Here is a 25,242-nt window from a genome sequence, read left to right as displayed (position 1 = left end):
AGTTTGTTGGACATGTACCATTGAGACATATTGGCTCATCGCCACACCCATAAAGATATCCACTCATCCAAACAACTGTTATAACATGTAGTTTTAACTTCATATACCTACTGAATCAACTATTCACACACCTTTGGGCAGTCACCCCCCCCCCCCTCCCCCCACCGAACCACACACACATTCACTCTCCCATACAAATACTTAGTTAACTAATCAATAAATAATGTAGACTTTCATGTAGCTAGTAACCAACTGGTGCAGCAGTTTACACAACAACTGACAAAGTGATACAGATATTCACACAGTTTAGTCACTATCCAATATATTTAGTGAGACACTATAAATTAGTCAAGTAAACAGTCAATCACACTGCTACTAAATCCTCCATCCAGATATTTATATATCCACTCATTCAATGCAAATTGCTATATATATATATATATATATATATATATATATATATATATATATATATATATATATATATATATATATATATATATATTACCTACTGGCGGTCGCCAGTAGGTAGTTATAGTTAGGACCACGTTTCCATAGGAAAACCTCAACATTCTATTTTGAATAACTTTGGCGCCGGTCGACGAATCCTCGCGAATTTTTCAAAATAGGTGGGGCGCTACGCTCCGCTCCTACCCTGAAAGTCTCGGGGGGATTCGTCAAGCGGGGGCTGAGATAAAAGGGGGGTCCCAAAACGCGTTTTTCCCATGCATTTTTCCATAGGACCTTTAGAACGAGCTACAGCCCGAACGGCTGAACAGAATTACTCAAAATTTGTATATATATATATATATATATATATATATAAAATACATATATAAAGAACGAACCAAACCACATTCACTGGATGATGTCATCAGTGATGTCATTTGAGATGTCAGTGATGTCACTGACCATGTCATGAATGATGTAATATTTGACATCAGCAGTGGATTGCAGGCAGTAGAACTAACTATATCAGAGGAATTTCAATGGTTTTTTTTGAGTGAAATGTCCAGCTAACTAGAACACCCCTAAAACCTATTGTTTTTTCAGTGAATTTGTAAGGTTTTTTAAATGCTAATTCCTAACTATATCAGGCCTGAAACCTATGTTTTTTTCAGTGAATTTCAAAGGTTTTTTAAAATGCTAATTCCTAACTATATCAGGCCTGAAACCTATGGTTTTTTCAGTGATAGATATAGATATATATATATATATATATATATATACACATACACATAAACACACATATATGCTCCGGGATCACGTGGGTGGGGATAATTCACTGCTTAGGACCCCTGGAAGAGAAATATATATACATCACATACATACATACACATATATACACACACACAACCTATAGGACATGCTCTCCAGGCAGTGAAGTTCAGCCTCTCCGCCTCACTGGTTGCCTAGCAGACAATTATAAGGCTAGGTTAACCTGCTATTGTTTTACATAATCTTTAACACAACACATTTAGACCATACCACTTCAACCCTTAAGCGGCTACAATGGCTGCCCTGTGGAAGACTCCACTTCATAATCACCTGCAGTACCCATAAGGTCATAAAACACTGGCATTCCTGCTTACCTCAAAGACATCTTCATACAACAGGCGGTGAGAAATTTATGAGAGGAAAACATACAACAGGTGGTGAGAAATTTGAGGTAAAACCAATCTCTTAGAAATTAATGAAATCCAAGAAAACCAAAACCGCCACCCTTGACTTTTCTAGATTTGTGCCTAGGCTGGAACTTCATCACTGATGCCCTCTGAACAAATCTTACTGTTTAGGAAAGACCAAAACTCATCTCTTCGAAAAATACTTTCTGGTGTGGTGTAATCTTTATTCTCTTCTGATGACCCCCCCCCCCCCCTACCCCCCCCCCCCAACCCTCCTCTTCCTAAGCCCCCAATGACCGTGTTCTACTGCTTCTAGTTATTTACCTCCCATCCTTCTGCTTGAACACATGTGGAGATCTCATGTAAGGACCCTTCAACTCCCAGAATGACCATAGAGTCATCAGGGAACTCCAAGTGTCTATAATGCAATACCTCAGTGAAGTCTAGAGATGGGAGACCGGGATGGAAGATTCTGCTTAGCATCGTGTAAAGCAGATCTGAACTGATCATCATACACTCGTACTGGAGGACAGACAGCTGAATAAGGACAATCAAGAACTATGAGAATCACCTTCAGTGTGCGGAGTCTGTTCTTGGTGACTGCCCTGGGAAATAGTGGGATTGGAGGCAATGCATAGAGAAATTCTACTGATCAACTCAACAGCGCATTCAGGGAAAGAGTCAGAAAACATGAAAGGGTAATCTATTTCCGCTTGCTCCCAAAAAGCCAAGATGCCTGCTAGCAGTTAGTCGTTTAAAACCCATTTGTGTTCCAACAAAGGGTGACTGGGCTGGCCGGATTTTATGTTTTGCAGCCCTGGACGATTTACTGCCATCCGAAAGCCTTCTGGTGGCATCCAATGCCAAATTGTCCTAGTTTGGTAGCAGAGAACCATTGACTTGGGCCCTTCCTGCTTGTTCACATAGAGCATAATAGGTTTGTTTAAAGCAGAAGAGGGCCTGCTTTGATAACCAGTCAAAAGACATGAAAGTCAAGCAAACTGCCCTCTACTCCAACATGTTTATATACTATCCACTCACCCTAGGGACAAGAGCCCCTTAGAGGTAAATTGTCCAATAGAACAGACTATACATTTAGCTTGACAATGTTCACAACTGTTTGCAAAGGTATCAGAGGAAGAAAAATAAATCCGGGCAGGTGGTGGTTATTTTTGCACTATTACTTTATAACTCGCGGAGCACGCAACAACAGTAGTTGTAATTCGTCATCCCGTCTTCATGACTTCTGACACCACAGATCAGCCAAACATTTCTGACGGTGTCTCATACACAACCTCGAAACCTAGACTATGGAGAAGCAGGAGATTAAGGATCCCAGAAGACAGCTGACAAACTAAAGGGGACCAACCAAGGGTTGTGTAGGAGGTTCTTAAAGATGTAAAGAAACTTTTCATGGTAAAGATACTTTGTTTTTCTGTTTCAAGGAAACCCCCAAAGTATGGATTCCTTTGTGTAGGAATCACTGATGACCTCTGTTTTTTTTTTATTCGGATCGTGGACAAGATTGAAAAGATCTACTGTACGTCCTGACTAAGTTTGAGATAAAGTTTTGATTAACCAATTGTCAAAACCTATATAAACACTGTTCTTGAAGAGGTAGGCTGAGATTTCGGATTGAATGTAGCAATTCAAAAGGGCAGAGGAACTTGCTTCCTTCACAAGAACAGCTGTTTGACTGACTTATTTGCTTTGTAATGCATTAATTTTCTACTTTCTTTGTCTGGTGGTTTAAGACAAGACAAGACAGCAGCACTTGACAACTTATTTAATGCAGCCACTACTAAGAAATCTGCAGGGACCACATCATTCAGAAACTTGGGATAAGAGTCAACCTACCTAAATTTAATTTCCAGACTGCATTTGACAGACCATGAAGAGAAAGGATTTATAAAAGAAAATCCAATCATAGGCTGCAGGAGTCCAGGTACGAAATCCACAGTAGGACGTGCTTGAGGATTTGGCTGTATTGTCTCAAAAATTATTGAAGTGCTGACTTGAGGCATAATAGTCTGTACACTGAATTTCTTCCCTTCCAAATTTGAGCTCATGCAAGGCTATAAGATCGTAAGAGACTAGTTGACAGTTTAAACTAGTGTCTCTCTCAACTAGTGTGTCTTATCAGTATTCAAGAAAATGGTGATAAAGCAAGCCAAACCAATGACTGTAGACTTCGAGCCTGAAATAGAAGGGAAAAACCAGCACCATCTCCCTCTTCTGGACTGGGAGTTTCATATCACATCCAACAAGATTCCAGTATCATGAGACCTGTTGAGATTCTTCTCTGCACCTCTTGCAGAAACATCCAAGTGGCAACACCTCTGAACACAGTGTTTCTCATGCAGGGACCTCACACCTGTAATCCTAATCATTCTCCTTCAGTGTAATCACCATGGAGTCATACCTCCCCTGTGCAGATCCCGGAGAACTTTTTACAAAGTCACATTTTGTGTAGAATCTTTGCCTTACATCGGAAAGGCCAGGAAGTATATGTGGCCAAAATGTGTAATTTAGCAGCCTAAAAACTTCATAATCCCTTTTTATTTTGTTTTAAAGTGAATGCTATGGAAGGATAGTGCAATGTAGCTGTCTAGATTGCAGTAATATATATAGAAGACAATAGAACACTGTGCTTTTTGGGGTAGCCTGACTGCCAGTGTTCCATCAAGCTCTGTACGAGACAGTTGACTCCGTTCTTTTTGATGCAGTAGAGAACAGGAAAGTATAAACCAAACTTTCTCTCTTCAGTCAGGGAGGAGATGCCTATGGTTTCAATGGAGACTCCCCTGAAGTAACCATTTCTTCTGCAAGGGATCTCCACTGGTAATCATTGGGAGACGTTGGCCTGGTATATGCTGTCCACTAGTTATAGTGGGCACCTTGTACCAGTCCAAACAACCCTTATTGATGAATAGGTTTAAAGACAACCTTTATTGAAAGCTACCCTAGTGGTAGCTATGGAGAGCAGCCTTCAGGCTAAGTCTTGAAGGAGTGTAAAGCAGCTTGGTTTACCAGATTATAACCTCTTGAATTACTAAATGAAAGGAGAACCACACAGGTTACATATAAAATATATGTATTTATTTCTAAACACTAACTACTAATCTCTTTAAGAGATTAGAGTCCAAGATACACAGTTCTAAAACGACACTAAATAGCACAATATACAATGGGCCCCAGGGGCGGGCCAAACCATATATTAAGAAAGAGGTATAAGAACCACGACTTGACTAGACACAGTGCCTAGAGCACGTAGAATCGCTGGACCCCAAGGAACCACCCAAGGTAGTGACACAGGAGACCCACTGGGGACGCGTGCAGTGTGAGAACAAAAGCACGAGCCCTGTAGTATTCTATGAGAAAGTCGCGGCTGGATGCTTAGAAGTTAAGGACACTTAGGAGAGGACTTTTAGCAAACCCCTTTAGACTTAAGGGGTTCTAGAGCCAGCACCCATGGGAGTACCGGAGTACTCGAGTTACCTCACACAGGGAAGCCGGTGCATAGGTGTCAAATGGTGTCGTGAATCGTTGATTTCAATGGCAATCTGCTGCAAAGTGCTACTGCCAGGAAGAAGAAAAATGTCCCGTGTGATCAAAGCCTGGATCAAAGATCCAAAGAACCTGAAAGCAGAGGGGACAGAGCCTGGGTCACTTGCCAGTGACCAGGGGCACGATAGACGAATGCCCACCGATGTTGGGTGTTTCAGGTGCATAGCGGTGAAGCTTGACTCTACAGCCACGAGGACCAGGGGGTGTCGACGACGAACAGGAGCTGGATTCGAGCTGTCCCACGAAGGATGTCGAGTGCTGCGGTGTTGGTGCTCTGATTGAACCCAACAAGCCTTGGCAACAGCAACTCACGCAGGAAGAGAAAGGTCCTGGGGACTCCCCAAGCGATGGAGAGTCAGGGCACGTCTGGAGCAACCAGGTAAGCCCCATTAAAGTTAGAGTTGCCATCACAGGTACCCACCAGTCGACGGACCAGTGATCGCGAAGGGGCCTCGAGAGGAATCACACAATACCAGCCCACGGGACAATGTGAATGTAGGCCAGTAATCTTCGGTGGAGACACTGCTCAGGGTGTGGACTGCAAGTAGCCCAAAGCACAGCCTCAAGGATCAACGAGAAGCATATGCACTTGCAAGTGTCCAGGGGTTCCGGTTCCACGGTCCCCACGAGGGCTACGGGTCTCAGCTTTGCTGGGAGCTCTGGTCAGCCTCTGGCAAGTCTGGGAACCCACCTTCTGTGTTGCAAATTCTTCGGAGTCAAGCGAGAGCTACAGAGATGGAAACCGGTCAGATGAGTCTTAGGTGCCTGCCTTGCAGGGCAGCAACTCCTTTACTCCAAGGGAGATTCTTCAGTCATCTAGCGCCTTGCAGATCCTCGAAGTTCCAGGATTATGTATCAGAGTTTTGTCCAGGTGTAATCTAAAGTCCTGTAGCCAGGGGTTCTTATCTTATACCCAATGAAGGGGTGGGACAACCTTTCGGGACCCACCTATGGGAGGGTCAGGAAAGAGGGGTGGCTACACCCATTTCCTTTGTCCAGTTTCACGCCAGAGACGGGGCTGGTAGCCCCTGCAACCGATTTGAGCTGGAGCATGGCACAGGGACACCAAATGTGCCCCCCAGTGCAGACTTCAAGGCACTCGTGGGAGTGCACCCACCCAGCCCCAATACACTAAAGCCTGTCTGGGAGATGGTGACACCTCCCTGTGACAGGAAACCTATTGTCCAGGCCTTCCCTGCGGAGTTTCGTCCATGCGGCAAAAGAGTAGACCCGTTTCTGTGGCTGGCAGCATCCATTTTGTGATGCCAGGGTCTGTTAAGCTGGTACCAGGTATACCGGTGCTGCCATGTCTTTCCTTCTAGAAGGGTGGGATCATACTCCCACACCAGTTACTGGTGTGGGGGTATGATTCCAAGGTGTTTGACACCAAACACGACATGTTTCCATGCAGCCATCCCATAGTTAGTATTTACAGTTTGGTTATAATGCACTTAAGAGTTTATGGTTTGGCTACATCCCAAACAACCCCGGAATAAAGGTTCCGAAGGCTGCAGAGGGGCTCTCACATGAAACCCAGTTCTGCCTTCAGGATTAAGGCCTGCCATAGGGGGACTGATAGGTTTACATGTGCAGTGATATGGAGAGATATAGTGAACCTATCTCTCAGTAAGGGGTGCATGCACCCCCTTACCCAGGCTGCAGTAGCAGACCTGTGGTGTCATTTTGGAAGGCCTCCCAGGGGTGGCATAATACATGCTGCAGCCCCTGGTAGGCCTCTGGAGGACTTAAAAGGGTACCCCAGAATCCAATCTGGAGTGTACCTAAAGTACTGGCATACTTCAGAAAGTCCAGAATTGCGCGGCAAGAATACTCCTGCAAATTCCGGAGAGAATCAGCGAGAGGAGCAATTAGACGGCTGCATTGGCTTCCCATTGCAGAAAGGATCAAATTCAAGGCCCTCTGTTACTCACAAAATCATGGCTGATAAGGGCCCACTAATTCTTCGAAGGATAGTTTCTCCATACTGTCCCAATCGACTCCTCCGCTCCGGAAACAAACGCCTGGCCAAGGTTTCTAGAATTTTCAAGTCCAGAAGTGGAGGCCGCTGTTTCTCTTATGTTGCCTCCAGAGCGTGGAACTCCCTCCCAGAATCCATCAGTCTGGAAGAGGAATATCTTCCCTTTCGGAGACTCTTGAAGACGCATCTATTCCCTTCTGTTTAATCAGTCTGCCCTTCTGGTGACGGGTTCTTAGCGCTGGGAGGCCTACGGGTAGCCATGACCTTTATAAATGCCTCTTTCATTTCATTTCATTCATTTCAATCAATTTAAAGGAGAAAGCAGATATGCTGAGGTCCTGAATAGCAGGATCCCAGCCAAACTAAGTCAAAAACCAGGAAAAAAGTGGGAGCAACCATGCAGTCAGATTCCACCTTCCTACAGAACAAGTTACTTACCTTCGGTAACGCTTTTTCTGGTGGATACATTATCTGCCTGTGGATTCCACACCTTATGAATATCCCCCTGCGCCAGCATTCCAGAAATGTTTCGTAGCTCTCTGCGCCGACGAGGTAGTCACATCCTCATGGCTCCGCACGCGACTCCGCATTATGGTCCAGGAGCCACAAGAAGACCATGTCGGCGTGGTGTCAGTTCCTTTTTTTCCGCGCTACAGTTTAACGGATTTTCTGGGACTCTTAACTTTCTACTGCTACTTTGTTCCGAGACTTTATTTGTTACTGTTTTTGACTGTCTGTTCCTAGGAAGTCTGGTTTCAAGCCCTCCAAGGAATGCGGAGGTCACATGTCAATTACTGACCCGCATGATGACTGTCTCTGGTGCCTTTCTAGTGATCACGACTTCGAAGGTTGTTCATCCTGCAGAAAAATGAACCCTAAGGCGCTGAAGGAAAGAGGAATCCACAGGCAGCTGTATCCATCAGAAATCTTAAGTACTAAATAGAGCACTGTCCCCGGGTCTGGTTAGCATAACCCAGGGCACAAACAGTCAGTAACCAGCAGTATCAGTCAAAAAACAGGGGTGATGAGGACAAAGCAGTCTGTCCTCCTTTTGCACCAGAAAGTAACAGGAGTAGCAAACAGTCCCAACTTCTGATGCCGGCATCCTTTCTATAGCTCCCTCCTCCAAGAGAAGTCGAACTTCTTGTTGGAGAACGGGCAAGTGGTCCTCCAGAAATCAATGTGGTTTAGATGGCATGTTTGAAAGCATGGAAAGGACGGCTGGTGCAGCCAAGTTGAACATTTTAGAACACCCACCTGTTTGATGTGATGCCCTGCTATCCATGGAGATAATAACTTATCTGTCCTCCATCATGGTGACCGTGTGCCACTGACTTCAAACTAAAGGGGCTTTGCAGCAGCAGTGAGGGTGGTGGGGGATTGGATAGTTCATTATCATAGGAGTCTTGACAGACCGTCCAAACCCTCCCCCCCCCCCCACCTCTGCTGTAAGCCTCTTCACAAGCATCGAAAGGAACAATGTGGAAACTGCTATGCAGCCAGTGCTAGGGAAAGCGCTGTTGCTTAGCGCTCTTTGGCGTGCTTTAATGCAGAGTCGGCCTTGATTTCAAAGAGCTAGGGGCCTTTGAAAGGCATATCTGGTTGTGATTGTTGGACATTAGTTGAGAATCCTATGCAAAGTATCCAGGCATGGTGCTGAAGCACTTTGTTAGTACCAACTGCCCTATCTAGACAGTTCATACTGTACAGGCTCAACCTAATTACGTACTTTGCAGCATCCTAGTCATTACGAATGATTTCTTGAAGGTTGGTGCAAAGGTCCTCTGGGACCCACTGTGAAGATGTCCCAAAACGCATGCAAATAACGCCCCAGGAGGCAACAAGAATTAACAGCCCTCAGGGCAACAAACCTGGGGGATGAGAACATCCACTTTACAAATGACTCCTTCTGCTTCAACTCGGTCTGTCGGGTTGGTTGGGACTACTGGTGCAGGCCTGAACTACGAGGCTGTCTGATGCTTGGTCCTGCAGAAATAAAGATGGGTCACCGGGAGCTGGTCTGCGTTTCTTGGCTGTTTGGCGACTGACAGGAGGGCAAACTCCTGGCTTTGCCCAGGTGTGCTCGATTAAAGGGGAGGAGAGGTTCTGCAGAGGTCTGCCTGGCTGCTATATCTCAGTGAGCAAGTTGCTAGCCTTTACTTCCACTGAGGGAAGCTAGAGGTCAAGTACTTTTCCTGCTTGCCTTATTGCCATAGCAAATTAGACAGACTCATCTGTAGAAGAGCCGGGTGGAGAATTTATGCAGTTTCAGGTGAGGTATTGAGGCTGATGGCCCCCTGCAAGTCAAGATACTGGATTCATCATCATATAATCTTCAATGTCCACATCTTGTGTTTTCGGATCTAAAAATCTGCAATGTAGAAGAATCTTATTTGAATCAGATTGGGGTTGAATCAAAAGTCGAGGTGGGAAAGTCTGAGAAAGGTCGCTTTGGATTTGCTTCCTAGTCCTAATGAACTGTGCATTCTTCCTCCAAAATTGCTGGTGTTGCTTCCGGCATCGATGCACTGGGCATAGGTCTTGGCACCATAATGGGAGTCAAAGCCAGCTACAGTTGGGGCCGACCCCAGAATGGGGTCCAGAGGCAGTCGGCATCAGGGACAAAGCCGCCAGCTGTAACAAGATTAGAGGCCTCCTCTGATCCATGGGCCTCAAAGGCGCCTCAGTAGGGTTCAGCAGGATCTGAACTCCTGCTGGGATGGGTTCAGAGACGAAGAACACAACTTCGAATGGTCGCTCAAAGGCGCTCCAGTGAGGTTCTGTAGGGTTCAGCTGGATCGGAACAAGTGCCGGGATGGGTTCCAAGGTGGAAGAACGCAACGTCGAGGTACCCCGTTATCCCCACTACTTCTTTTGGGGTGGGAGGCGGGAAAAAAGGGAGACAAATGGAGACATGTTTCGACTCCTTGTACTTCTTATTTTTCCGACTTACCGGAGGACTTGGCGTGTGGTGACCTTCCTCTTGCACAGCCTCGGGAACGCAACCATGAATTCAATCACGAGAGGGCCTTCCGACGCTTTCTGCAGTGCTCAGCAATGTAGAGCTTGGTCATGAGGTCCTGGGTAGCCTTTAGGTTCATCCGAGCAGAGCCACTGCAAGATTTTGAGTCATGCAACAAGCCTAAACACTAGAGACAAACTACGTGAGGGTCAGTCAATGACATCTGTATGTGGCAATCTTTGCAAGGTTTAAAACCTGCAGTCCTGGGGGAATAATGTCCCGTGCACACTGGAAAAGTTGGAAAAACAAATAACGGTCAGGTGAAAGAAATCGAGGAAGCAAACTCCAGACCTGCTTCAAAAGGTGCAGAAAGAATGGAACGGACGTCGATGGGTGGAGGTGGTGGTGACAGTATCCAAGGTGGGACGGGCCCAACACAAAGCTGCATGATGCCACATACCGGCGCCCTAGGGAACTGCTGAGAAAAGTCTCTGGACCCATATGGCGCCGGAGGTATCAAATCTAAGGTTAGACATATCCATCAGTAACCTTGTTTTATTTCAGTCAGAAGGGTTATGGAATACAGGTCTTAATTCATACCTGTACATCGTCCTTCTATGGAATGAAGTCATTAGCTTAATGAAGTTGCAATACTTTTCTCAAGAAGCAGACAGCAAGGGAAGGGACAGCATACAATAACTGGAAAAAGAAAAACCAAAAGCCAGAAATGCCAACTTCCTGATCTGGACTGACACTTGCATCAAATCACTAAGGATCATTAAAAACAAAAGCAGCAGAAAGAAAACAAACCTACTGAACAACCAGAAACAAAACGCACTTAGTTCATCAGTGCGAATGCATACAAATGGCAGTTTCAAGCCTTTTTTAAACCATATGCACATAGGTAATGTACCAGTATTTGTATTGTGCCTACCTAGCTGGGCAACAGCGCACTGAACAGCGGGAGAGTACTGAGGGGTACAATTCAAGAGCATTTACAATGAAGCATGAACAAATGTTAGTTTCAAAACATAGATCTCACTGCAGTGTTTCGTGAATAGAGAAATCTATAGTTGTGTTTTGCACAAAGTATTAAAAAGCATGACTTATCAGCAAAACACAGCTGAGAACTGCAACGTACACACCATGGTACTGAGTGTAAGTAAAAGAAAAGCTGATCTTCTGTTACGGTTGAGAAATGGAGACAAGGTTATATATTTTCACAGTGGTTATCACTATTGTATGAACCTTGCAGCTTTAGGTTATTACATTTTAAATATCTTGAAATATATTTAGGATACTGAAACATACTTATAAGCAATAACTTGGGACGAGAAGGTATGCAGGTGTGTTTCCCTGCCCTGAGTGCCCAGCTTCATCTATATCTGGTATACAGACTTTTTATTTTGGCTGTAGCGTCACGCTAAGTGTGTGTACAGATGCCTAGGCCTGTCCCTGGCTATGTGAGACCAAGTTATCCTGGTTCCTGGAGGGGCACACCCCTAGTGAGTCCTCTTAGCAGGCGGAGCACTACTTTTCCCTGACCCGCGTGTTAGATCTGGCATCTTCTGGTGTGGAGTCCCCGGTCTAAATTTGCCTCTGACCTCCTGTTTTTGACTGTGTGCTGAACTTCGTTTTAGCACTCTACCAATGTTGACCAGTGCTAAAGTGCATGTGCTCCATGTCTAAAATGTAATGGCACTTGGTTTCTCTATGGTTGACATATCTGATTTACTAACAAGTCCTAAGTACAGTGCACTACATGTGACCACGGCCTGTAAATCAAATACTACTAGTGGGCCTGCAGTACGGAGTGTCCCAACCACCTGTTTAGCCCTTCAAACATGCCATTTAAACTTTACATGTCGCGACATCACCACCTCTGCTTAACCCATCGTCCCAGGGCGTTTAAACTTCAACAACCTTGCATCGCCTTAAGGAATAGGCGCATCACCTCCATCCGCGACGGCTCGCCTTCTCTGCGCCAAGCATCCTCTTTGATTTCCAACACACCAAAGATACTGTAAAGCGTCTGGGCGACTTCTGCATCCGGCCCACAATCAATCACTGTTGGGTGGAACTTTTGAATTTGTCCCAGTCAAGTGCGACCAGATAGCCCCAGTTGGAGCTACAGACTTCTAAGCATTGCATTTTGATCTTATCTTTAAAAATACATATCTTGATTGGTTGTGTATGTTGGCTTTTTGGTCTTGTTCGACTGATAAATATTGGCTATTTTTCCAAACATGATATGGAGTATCCTGCGTGTCCGACAAAACTACCAAAAAGGGAGCCATGATCATTGTCTGGTAACTTAGGAGGCAACTGGTTGGCAGAGTCAATTAAAGCATGGATATACCTCCCCAACAAGCACGTGGCATTAGTAGACTTTAATGACATACTTGAAGAAAAGAAAAACTTCTAGGGCAGATTGCTCCAATTTCTTAGAGTCTATGTGCCCCGGAGTTGTAGGGAACGAGCCAGCCGACTGCTTAGAACAGGAAGCCTGCACCACCAAACTTTCCGGCAAAGTATGGGCAGTAAGAAAGGCAGGATCATTAGGAGCAGGCATGTACCTCCTTGCCACAGTCCTTGAAACCGCAGAAGCAGATAAGGGTTTCTGCAACACCTACAGAATTGGCTCTGTTAAAGCCTCATTAAAAGGCAAGAGAGGTTCAACCACAAAAAATGGAGAATGCAACACCTCAGTGAGAATATTTGACCTGATCTCAGCTGAGGGACGTTGAAGGTCCAAAAGTTCAGTAGCCTTCCTGATGACAGCACGGTATGGTGCAACATCCTGAGAAGGTAAAGCCTTTGGCGATGAAAGCTCCCACTCAGGGGAAGTGTCTAAACCACTGGCATGTCGAAGGCCCTCAAATTAAATCAACCGAGTCATTGATCTCCTCTTCTTCCTCATCCTACTGGTATTCCTCTTCCTCCAGAAGCCTTTGGGCTTCCCTCCTTGACCACATCTTCAGGATCAGCGTCGGAGGCGCCAGTCGTGGCGCGTGAGACACTAACATCGAAGGAGGACCCACTGAAGTGGGTAACGGCACCGCTCGAAGTTGAGAGGATTAAGGGCCACCAGATAGCACCGGAGACTGAAATCGGCATCGAAAAACTTAGAGAGCCGGTAACTGCCATGATGGCGCCATCGGCATAAAGGGCACAAAAGGTGCATGGGCATAATGCTGAGGGATGCCCAAATTAAAAGTAAGCAGACCCACGGGGCCAGACGTCGCACTGGTAGGGTAGGCTGCCCTGGCAAACATGCCGTACATCGCATTAAGAAAATGCGACAGATCCGACCCAGTCCCAGGAAAGGGTCGATAAGGAGCAGAGTCTGAATCCACTCGAGGCCGCGTTGAAGGCTGAGGCTACGGGGAAACCGGATCCGATACAGGCAAAGCCAAAGGAACAGGAGAGGACTATCTGGGCTCCGGAGAACCCTTTGGCGTCGGAGAGTGAGCCGGAGTCGCTTGAGGAGAAGGAGAAGGCGACCTCGAAGCCCTACCCTTCGAAGATTGATGTCGAGAACCATGCCTTTTCTTCTTGCGTTTCTTAAACTTCGAGGTATGCGAGGTCGATGACTTCGATTTTGACCACTTATGACCCCTCTTCTCTTTTTTCGCACTTGCCATGAAGAGTTTAGCTTCACGCTCTTTCAGTGCCTTCGGATTTATCTTCTGACAACTGGAACATCCTCCAAAATCGTGGTGCGACGAGAGACACCAGAGACGGTTGTCGTGGGGATCCGTGATGGACATATGTCCCCCACACTCCCTACAAGGCGTAAATCCAGACTTCTTCAAAGTAGCCATCGCTCTGCTACTCCAAGAGAGAAGAAACAAAGTAATAACTAAACCAATTGTAGAGTCTAAAGAAAACCGTTCTGCGTCGACGGCACGGAAAAAAAAGAGAACTGAGGTGAGCACGCCAACGAGGTCTTCTTATGGATTCGATGAGTTCATACAGGGTCGCGAGCAGAGCCGTACCATTGTGACGTCCTTATCGATGTGGGAGAGCTAGAAAAAAAGTTACAGTGGAATGCTGGTGCCGGGGTAATTCAAAAAGTGAGGAATCCACAGGCATAAGTATCCATCAGAAATTTCCCCATCTCAGAAACAACTTTATACCCAACTATTTTCAACCTCCTGTAACCCTGTAAGCATCCCTGAAACTCCCTATCCACCAACGAAGTCCCTCTGTCCACCATCCCTCACTTCTCCCAGTCACGTCCACTCCATTATAATTTGCCTGCATCCTTCGTCATCCAGTCTGAGGTTTTAGATCAGCCTGCCAGTGTTATGAACAACAAATGATGAAACGTGCTGGGATCCAGCCACATGACATTAGCCCTGATCCAAACCTGCAACACCCATCACTCACACTGTGCTTGCCACCACTGAAAAGTTAAAAGGAGCTTGGCTCTCTGCAACCTTGGCATCAGGAGTCATTGGCCCAATAATGGCCACAGGGTATCAGAAGGAGGACGCTGTTGCACTTCCACTTGGGTTACCTTTGGGCACGAGCAATAAAAGCAAAACTTCGGACACAATGCTAGAAAGGATAAAAAGTACACAATGACAATGGATAAAGGGCCAATTCAAACAAGATCATGGTGAAGAAGAAAAAACTGGTATGAATACTAATCCACAAAAAAAAAAGTTACAGGATATTGTCCACCATCTCAGTGACTGAGAAAGATGTAATGCAATATTGAGCATCACACTTCAATGGCAACCGTTATTTCAGCACCACAAAAAAGCTGAGGAGCATCGGAGCGAGTTCAAAAACAAGTATCTGTTGTGCGACTGTGCCCCCTTGAGGCTCAACAATGAGCACATTTACTCACACCTACACATTTCGCTGAAAAAGAGTCAGGTTAACTACTTATTAGCATGGCACCAACAATACTCTGATGATTAGGAATATGCAGAGGAGCAGACGGTGTGCATGGTAAACACAATCTGGCATGCTTTCAGGTGCTGTAAAGCTACACCGAGACAGGTTGTGGAGACTTGAATAACGAGCTACCCGGCATGTATTTACAGGCTCGATTCGGATAGTGCCTTGAAACCTTTCTGCGGCGTTTTGTTTTAGATTCCAGCAGATCATAGACCGGTTTATTTAAAGCAGCGTTCAAGGCTGCGGTACTTCAGGTTTCCATGTCCACGAAAAGGAAGCTGCGAAGCACACACCACAGACGCCCACTGCTCTCCCGTGGAGCTGCTCTCACTCCGCTCCGTACACTTACCCGATTGGACTCGATCATGCCGGTCCGGGCGTGGAATTTCACAGTTTTCAACCTTGCTCTCTCTTTCTTTTCCACCCTGTTGAGAAAGGAAGAGACAGTGAATAACGCAAGTACCCACTTAGAGGCCAGCAGCAGACGAGGCATTTCAAATGATCTTTCAGCCTTTATTATTCATGCACAGCCTTGTGAAGTCTGCTGCAGCTCCACCGGAACCTGCCAAGCACGCATGCGCATATTCTGGTTTCAAAAGGAGCACTAGGTTTAATTAAGAGGAATTTGAAAAGTAAACTGGCCCTGTCTTTAAATGGTGAGCGACTGTGCGTCTGGTGCCGATGACCCGGTGCCCTATCTGCCGGGCCCCGGTAGAGCTGTACTCTGCTTCTATGCTGACTTAGAACCCGCAGAAGCTCCAAGTGATGGATCAGCCGCCACCGTGTAAGGTACGTACAAAACTTGGGAGGAGAGCTGCTTGAGCCATGACCTCCTAGCCAGGCACTAATACCAATAACCACACACAGCACTCTAGCCCGCTCCAGCTCCTCAGACACTGCTCTGCCAAACTTTAAAAGAGCTGGTCTACAACTTTAGCATGGCATTCCAAATGGTCGTCATTTCCATTTCTGTTCAAATACATTCTTACCGATTTCCTTTTGCCTACATGACAGCAGCTATTTCAGCAAAGGACAAACTAAAAGAAGGTTTTGTAACGCCAACAGGTCTCCCCTATTCAAGATCTAATGGCTTTGTCAATGTTTTTTTTAGACATGTTGCACTTCAGCTTGAGTTTCAAGTCCAGCAAGAAAAGCGCTATAACACAGCCAGCATTGACCATGTCAATGCAATTTTGTTTTAAGCCATGATGCACCGCAACCCGCGCGTGGGGGGCAAGCCACACAAGGGAGGTCTGGGGGAGGAGGGAAGTACGCAGCAACAATGGATAGGGTTGGAACAACATGAGGGAGGACCTGAGGAAGCACCAGACAGCATGGCAGCAACACAAAGAAAAGGTGGCTGGGAGGTGAAAAACGCCAACGCATGAGGGGGACTGGTAGGTAGGAAAGAAGAAATAGCACCTCAATCACAGTACGAACAGGGACTAATGAAACTGAAAAAATCTGCTTGGTCCATGCTCCACAGAAAGGGAAGGAAGTGACGCTTGGCATGCACTGGCCAATTAGGAGTCAGCAAAGCAGAGTAACACCGAAGTCAATGAGTGGTAAGTAATATGTAGGCTTCAAGCCATTTATTGTAATCAATATGTCTTGCAAGCGAAAGCGCATGCGCTGTCGAAGCCTCAACCTAAAATTTGGAGCCCCATCTAATCTGGTCACCCACCCAAAGCACATTCACATACCCTCTCTGCACATTGTAAGACTTGTCATAATCAACAAGTTACTTACCTTCAGAATCACCTTATCTGGTAAACACTTTATCTAGCCACAGATTCCTTACCTTAGAATATTCCCCAGGCATCAGAGTGGATCAGGAAAATCTTGATCAGTAGCTCTGCAAGCCGGTAGTTGGTGTTGACTTCGTCCATGTCGGCGGCGACTACACCAGAAATGACGTGCGCGGTGCCCATTATATAGGTACCACGCCAGCTAGTTGACATCAGTTTCCTTTGGGACATTTCTGATCCAGAAGCATGGAGTCACGAAAGAGGGCTAATGGACCAATGTGCAGATACTAGGGACCTACAGGCAACTTTCTAGGCAAAAAAATGGTTGGTAGAAGCAAGGCGGCTAGGAGAGTCCGTAAGGAACCTGTGGCTAAATAGTCTCTACCATATAAGGTGCTAGTAATTTTCCTGATCCACTCTGATGCCTGGGGAATATTCTAAGGTAAGGAATCTGTGGCTAGATAAAGTGTCTACCAGATAAGGTGATAGGAGGAGAGCGAGCAGGTGATCTGGACTCTTCTGTTTTCATCCCCCTTGCCTAGTCTACAAGTTAGAGTCCCTCAGGGTTCATGTCTTAGCCCTACACTTTTTAATCTATACAGGTTCCCTTTAGCAACGCTGGTAGAGTCCTATGGGGCAAAGATAATAAAATGTCTCCAGGCAGGTCACTCCCCACGCCGCACAGCTCCACCCGATTGTGCACACGTTTACGTCCCTCGCTGCTGCAGAGAGTTAGTGCCATTCCTCTGTATTTTTCCCCTGCTGCCTGTCTGCCGTTTTTATCACTTCACTTTTTCACTGTATTTCACTTTCACTGTATTTCTCTCTCTATTTGCTTACTGCTCCTTTCTGGGACTCTTGACTTTGGCATTTCTGCCACTTTCCCTTCCCGCCGCCCCTGTGGCCCCGCCCCCCCCCCGCTCGCCCAATCGCTCCCCGCACCCACCTCCCAGCTGCTCCTCCCTCCCACCTCCCCTTATTAATGGCTGCCGCTGCGAGCCTAAGGCAAGCCCATATGCGCCCGTACGCGCTTGGACCGCGCCCAGCACCAGACACCCTGGCCCCCGCGAGAGCCACGATGCCAACATCTTCCACAAACTCAACACCGGACGATGATCCACCTGCTTCCAGGCCACCCCAAAGCTCACTCACTGACCCTTCTCCTGCCTGAGCTGTAGCTTCCCCAGCCACCTAACACCTGCTCGTCCTGCCCCACCCACCAGGGCAGGTCGCAACCATCTCAGATGCATATTAACTGCTCCATCCACAAGCACGCCGTCTAATTCTGGGACCTACTCGACTCATCCTCCCCGGACCTCACCTTCCTGACGGAGACCTGGATGAACGCCTCATTGGCACCCGACATTGCCAAACCATCCCGGACGGCTACAAGATCACCCGCAGGGACCGCGCCAACAGACCGGGAGGAGGAATCTCTATCGTCCACAGGAGTACCCTCAGAATCTCGACCAGCACCGAAAACACCCTCAGCACCGCCGAACACCTGCACTTCCAGGTCCACATCGATGCCAACACTACCTTAAGAGGAACCCTCCTCTACAAACCCCCCCGGACCCTGGCCACAGTTTAGCGACTTCATCACAGACGTCGTCAGCTCACACGCCCTGCCCAGACTACATCCTCCTCAGAGACCTGAACTTCCACCTCGAGAACAACAACAGCAACTCACCACCCTGCTCGACAACCTCGGACTCAAACAGCTGATCACGACACCCACCCACCCACTCACTCACTCTGCCGGACGCCTGCTCGACCCCATCTTCTCGGCCAGCAAACACGTCACCTTCAGCCAAACCACCGAACTCCACTGGACCGACCACCGCTGCATCCACTTCTCCTTCAGGAAACGCACCGCGCACAACCACACTCAACGAATCCCCCACCACAGCTGGAACAAGGTAATCGAATACCAGCTAATCACCACCCTCGCCCAAGACCCAAAAACCGACCCCACTGACACAGCCGCCCACAACCTCAGGAAATGGATCAACCGCACCAACACTCTTGCCCCGATCAAGAAACCCTCAAACTGATGCACAAAAAGAAAGGCCAGCTGGTTCACCACTGACCTCCAGGCATCCAAGCAGACCTGCCGAAGACTTGAGAAGAAATGGTGCCACAAACAGACACCGGACAACCACGCTGCCATCAAGAACGCCACCTGCAAGCACCACCAACTCATTCGAACCGCTAAAAAGACCTCCTTCAAGGATCGCATCAACAACAACGTGCACAACAGCAAAGAGCTCTTCAACATCGTGAAGGAGCTCGCCAACCCCAGCTCCAATGACATCCTGCCGTCGCAAGACCTCTGCGACTCCCTAGCCAAGTTCTTTCAACGCAAGATCGCAGACATCCAGGACAGCTTAAACACTCAGCCCCCCCATCCCCCCAAACAACACCTAACTCACCGCCCCCCAGCCACACCCGACTCCTGCTCTCCTGGAACCACGTCACACTATCAGTGCCTGTAGCTACCTCTGTAGTGATCTATCGTTAGAAGCCAACAGGCACGCAATCACACACCTGAAGAGATGAAAACACGGAGCTCTGTCTGCTACAGGCTGCTAGTCTCCCCTCTAATAAGTGCATGGCACTGGCGAGAGGAGGGAGCGTGGCCTCCTGTAACGGATGCGCCATCTACTGGCAGCTAGTGTGCAACAGACAGGAACAAATTCGATAATAAACCAAAACCGGCTGTTCTGTGTGTTTGTGAATATTTATATAGTTTTGAAGCATGTTTTTTGCCAAATTTATTTTTATTGATAAGTGGGTCGGCAAATTATCAAGGTCATACTGGTTACTGTAGTAGCCATCGTGGACTCTGTAGTAGGTTTGGTTTAGGGCTGATACACACACACACATATATATATATATATATATATACACACACACACACACACACACACACACACACACACACACACACACACACACACACACACACACACACACATATACATATAATATGCTACTTACCAGTATGCATCTGTTCTTGGCATGTAGAGCTGCAGATCTACACACTTTTGCATAGATCGCCATCTGGTGTTGGGCCCGGATGTTTGCAGTTTGTTTTTCCTCTTGGAAAGTCTTTGGAAGTCACGAGGTCGGTGACTCCTCCTCTGTATCGTATTGCGCATGGGCTTCGGCTCCATCCTCAGATTGTTTTTCGCCAGCAGGGAAAGATGGAGCGTAGTAATAACAGTGAAGAAACCCATGTGTGTTGTATCTAAATAAGATAGACTGGAACAGATACAGGTAGCCGGGGAGGCGGGTGGGCGTGTGTAGATCTACAGCTCTACATGCCAAGAACAGATGCATACTGGTAAGTAGCATATTCCGTTTGAGGCATATGAGCTGCAGATTACACACTTTTGCATAGATTAAATAGCAGTTCCCAACCTTAGCAGCGACCACCAGTATCTGTTGCAGTGGTTTGAAATAGTGTTTTTAGTACAGCCTGGCCCACACTAGATTGTTGCTTGGTTTGCACATCTACACAGTAATGTTTAGTAAAAAAGTGTGCGGTGTTGACCATGTAGCTGCTTTGCAGATATCTAATGGGATGTTCCCTAGAAACGCCATAGAAGCCCCTATCTTTCGTGTAGAGTGGGCTTTAGGGGGAACAGATAGCGTTCGTTTTGCTTTGTGATGGCAAATCTGTATGCATTTTACAATCCACCTAGCTATCCCTGATTTTGAGATGGGGTTACCTTTGTGTGGTGGTGAGAAAGAGACAAATAGTTGTTTGGTCTTTCTGAAAGGTTGTGTTCTCTGGATATAGTAAAGTAATGCCCGCTTAACATCTAACGTGTGCAGAGCCCTTTCTGCAACAGTTTGAGGTTGTGAGAAAAATACCGGTAATTTTACCGATTGGTTTACATGAAAGGGGGAAACTACTTTGGGTAGGAATTTTGGATTGGTACGGAGAAAGACCTTGTTCTGGTGCATTTGGAGAAAAGGTTCTTGTATAGTAAGTGCTTGTATCTCACTGACCCTTCTAAGGGAAGTGATGGCTACAAGAAAAGCTGTTTTCCATGTGAGAAATTGCAGTTCGCATTTATGCAAAGGTTCGAAGGGCGGTCCCATTAGCCTTGTGAGAACTATATTTAAGTTCCACACAGGTGAGGGTGGTACTCTGGGGGGAATTATTCGATTGAGGCCTTCCATGAAGGCTTTAATGGCAGGCACTCTGAAAAGTGATAGGTGCTGTCTGTTTTGTAGGTAAGCGGCAATTGCTGCGAGGTGTAGCCGAATGGATGTATATGCTAGGTTACACCTTTGTAGATGGAGCAAGTAGCATATGATGTGCTGTATAGATGTGTCTAGAGGATTGATTGTGTTATGGCAATAAACAACAAATCTTTTGCACTTGGCAGCGTAGCAGGCTCTAGTGGTGGGGTGTATAGTTTCTCTGATGACGTTCATACAGTCAGGGGGAAGGTTAAGGTATCCGAATTCTAGGATCTCAGGAGCCAGATCGCAAGGTTGAGCTGAGCTGGGTCCGGGTGCCTGATCTCTCCATGGTTCTGGGTTAGGAGGCATGGTGAGAAGAGTAGCTTTTGGTGTGGTACTACCGAGAGTTCCAGCAGCGTGGTGTACCACGGTTGTCTGGCCCATGTTGGAGCTACTAGGATCAGCGTGAGGGAATGCTGTTGTAGCTTTCGCACCACTAATGGAATTAGTGGGAGAGGTGGAAAGGCATACGGAAATTTGCCTGACCAGTTCATCCATATCGCATTGCCTTTGGACAATGGGTGTGGGTATCTGGTGGTGAAGCTTGGGCATTTTTTGTTTTCGTGGGTGGCGAAGAGGTCTATCGGTGGATGCCCCCCACGTCTGAAAGAACGGGTGAAAAACCTGTGGGTGAAGTTCCCACTCGTGGATCTGCTGCGTTTGTCTGCTGAGCAGATCTGCCATGGTGTTTTGGACTCCTGGGACATGTTGTGCTAGGAGAAAGATTTTGTGTGGAATTGCCCATCTCCATATGCTCTGTGCTAATTGAGAGAGCTGTGGAGAGTGTGTGCCACCTTGTTTTTGAATGTAGTACATGGCTGTCATGTTGTCTGTGCGAATGAGGACTGCCTTGCCTAAAATCTGTGTTTGAAAGGATTTTAGGGCTAGAAAGATTGCCAGTAACTCCAGATGGTTGATATGGAGTAACTTTTGCTGCGGCGTCCATGTGCCCTGCACTGTGAGGTGTAGTAGATGAGCTCCCCAGCCGGAGAGCGATGCGTCTGTTAGTATTATTTGTGGAACCGGGTCCAGGAACTGTCGACCTCTGGAAAGATTTGTGGTGTTCCACCACTGCAGAGCGATGGGTGCGACCGTCCACCAACACCAGATCTGTCAGTTGTCCCTGGGCCTGGTTCCATTGGCGCGCTTGGAGTGGACGCATCTGGAGTCTTGAGTGAGGCACTATGAAAATGCAAGAGGCCATCATCCCTAACCGTTGCATAAACACTCTTGCTGGAAGAGTGTTGAGGTATGAACCTTTGACGCAAAGCCTGAATGCTTGCAATCCTGGCAGGATTGGGGTAGGCTATGGCTTTTGAGGTGTCTATGGTGGCACCGAGGTATTGCTTTATGTGGGATGGTGTTAGCTGGGACTTTTGGTGGTTCACCGTGAAGCCTAGCTGGTGAAGTAGGTGGATTGTAGTGGTGGTGTGGTGTACACATTGGTTGTAGTAGGACATGGCTTTTATCAGCCAGTCGTCTAAATATGGGAAGACGTGAATGTGCTGTCTTCTGAGGTGTGCCGCCACTACCGCTAGGCACTTGGTGAATACCCTTGGTGCTGTTGTGACCCCGAATGGGAGCACCTTGAACTGGTAGTGTTGCCCGTCCACTACAAATCTGAGGTACTTTCTGTGAGCATGGTGTACCGGAATGTGAAAGTATGCGTCTTTCAAGTCCAGTGTGGTGAGAAAGTCGTTCTGGGAGAGGAGCGGAAGCACCTGCTAAAGTGTTACCATGTGAAAATGGTCCGAATGTATGTATGTGTTTAGAGGCCGGAGATCTAGAATAGGTCGTAGAGTCTCGTCTCTTTTTGGTATTAGAAAATATAGGGAGTAGACCCCTACATTTTTCTGATTGGCGGGAACTTGTTCTATTGCCTGTTTTTGTAGGAGGGGAGATTACCTCTTGTTTTAATAATATGGAATGTTCTTGTGACATTGGGCGGTGCCTGGGTGGAATGTTTGGGGGGGTAGATGTCAATTCTAGGCAATACCCTGAGCGAATAATTTGGGTCACCCATTTGTCTGAGGTGATTGTCTCCCAGACCTGAAGGAAATTTTGTAGCCTGCCCCCGACCGGAGTGGGATGGTCTGGAGGGAGCGGGAGGAAATCATTGGGTAGGTAGTGTGGCAGAGCGGGCGGTATTTGTTTTGCCTCTGCCTTTATTGTTATTGCCCCTATAGCCGCCTCTTTGATAACACCTTGTGAAGGTGGACTGAGCAGGATTTGTAGGAAGTGGAGGCGCTATCTAAGGAGTAGCCTCTAGCCGTACCCCAAAAGGAAGAACGGCGAAAGGAGCGCCTAGGAGGGTGTGACTGCAGGGCTCCCATAGATATCGCCGTATCTGTGTCCTTCATTTTCTCGAGGGCCTCATCCACCTTTGGGCCGAATAAGTGTTCTTGGTCAAAGGGATGATTTAAGATGGAGGCCTGTACCTCAGGTTTCAAGCCTGATCCTCTCAGCCAATCATGGCGACGGAGGAGGACGCTAGTGTTAATGGCCCTGGAGGCTGTGTCTGCTGCGTCTAAGGCACAGCGTATGGAGGTGTTACGAATAGTCTTACCCTCTTGAATTAATTCATTGGCCCTATTTTTGTAGCTTTCTGGGAGGTGGTGCATTATGGTTTCTAATTCATCATAATGCGCTCTATAGTATCTGGCCAATAGCGCTTGAGTGTTGGCGATACGCCATATATTGGCTGCCTGTGACGCAGTGCGCTTTCCTGACGCGTCCAGTAGCTTTGACTCCTTGTCAGGTGGTGGTGCTTCGCCTGACGCCTGGGAGTTTGACCTCTTCCGTGCAGTGGAAACCACTAGGGAATCCAGTGGCACTGGCCCTTTGATATAGGCAGGATCTGTGGGGGCAGCTTTGTACTTTCTCTATGCGTGGGTTAATGACCGTAGCCCTGACTGGGTCCTTAAAAACCTCTGGCGCATGTTTCATCACCCCCTTGAGCATAGGTAGTATGGAGGTAGACCTATGTGCGGTATCAAAGGTGTCGAGGAGGAAATCCTCCTCTACTGGGTCAGTGTGTAGCTCTACCCTGTGATAATGTGCCGCCCTCTGAAGTAGGTGGTGGAAACCTAATGAGTCTTCCGGTGGAGATGGCCTGGAAGGGTAAAGGTCATCTTGTGGGACTTCTGGAATGTCTGGATTATTGTAGTTGTCCCATGGGTCTGGGGATCCTGTAGGGGTGGGGTCTTGGGGCACATCCCCTGGGTCCCCCTGATCATCATGGTCCGGAGACTGGGTCGGGGAGCGATGAGGTGGGGGTGGAGAAGGCGGAGGGGGGAGAGGTGGAGAGGGTGGAGGAGGTGGGGAAGGCATTCTGAAAGGGGAGGTAGCAGAGTCCTTCCTCTTTGGAGGTGGAGGCGCAGCAGGTTTGTCCAAATGTCTCTTTTTAGAAGAGAGCGCCAAATGTCCAGTTTTTGGATCATTGGTAAGAGTCTTTTGCAAGGGATCCGGTGTAAACCGTTCCTGTGACAATGTTTGTTCCGTCGGCGCCGAAGGTTTCGGGGCGATGACTTTTTAGGCTTGTCTGTGCGGTGTTTAGCACTGGGTTTAGGAACCTCCGATTTTTTGGTCGGCGCTGAGGTGGGCTTCGGCGTAGAAGTGTCGGTGCCGAGGGCCTTATGGGGTTTGGTCGGTACCGAAAGGCCGGGTTTCGACACCGAGGACTTTGGTGCAGAGCTCGGTGTCGAGGTAGAGGCCGATCTCTTTTTCGGTGCCGAAGTGTGTTTTTCGACACCGCTGGAGGGCCGGCTCGAGCCCGAGCTGCAGGAAGGCTTATTTGGCTTCTTCACCGGGCCCGAAGGTGGGTTGTTTGAAGCAGTGTCTCTGGTCTTGCCTAGGCCCGGAGGCGAAGGCGTGACCGAAGCCTTTTTGGGTGTCAGCACGGGTGCGGGAGGGGCTATAGTACTCACGACCCTCTGCGCCGGGGTGATGTCGTCCACATCCGAGTCGTCGGCTTCGGAAGCACTGACGAGGTCCTCTTCGTTGTGCTGCTATCCTGGATCTTCGACGACGTCCCCGAAGATGTCGACTGGAACGGAGGTCGAGGAGTGCGCCATGTTTCGTCTGGCCCTTCGATCTCGAATAGTCTTTTTCGATCTGAAAGACTTGCAGGCCGGACAGTGTCGAGCCTCGTGTTCAGGGGAGAGGCAGAGGTTGCACACTTCATGAAGATCGGTG

The 25,242-nt window shown here is 47.5% G+C and overlaps 1 protein-coding gene across 7 annotated transcripts in view; it reads right to left on the bottom strand.

Annotated features, from left to right (window-relative positions):
- The window catches only part of DLG3 (discs large MAGUK scaffold protein 3), a 1,834,707-nt gene that overhangs the window by 221,601 nt on the left and 1,587,864 nt on the right, over positions 1-25,242 (bottom strand). For all 7 annotated transcript variants that reach the window (XM_085608387.1, XM_085608388.1, XM_085608389.1 and 4 more), the window contains one exon: positions 15,393-15,468. In XM_085608387.1, the coding sequence (XP_085464513.1) occupies positions 15,393-15,468 (76 nt within the window). The remainder of the gene's footprint in view (positions 1-15,392; positions 15,469-25,242) is intronic.

This window comes from Triturus cristatus, chromosome 5_2, assembly GCF_964204655.1.
Source record: "Triturus cristatus chromosome 5_2, aTriCri1.1, whole genome shotgun sequence".
NCBI classification, from domain to species: Eukaryota; Metazoa; Chordata; class Amphibia; order Caudata; family Salamandridae; genus Triturus; species Triturus cristatus.
This window is presented reverse-complemented; position numbering and strand designations above follow the sequence as displayed.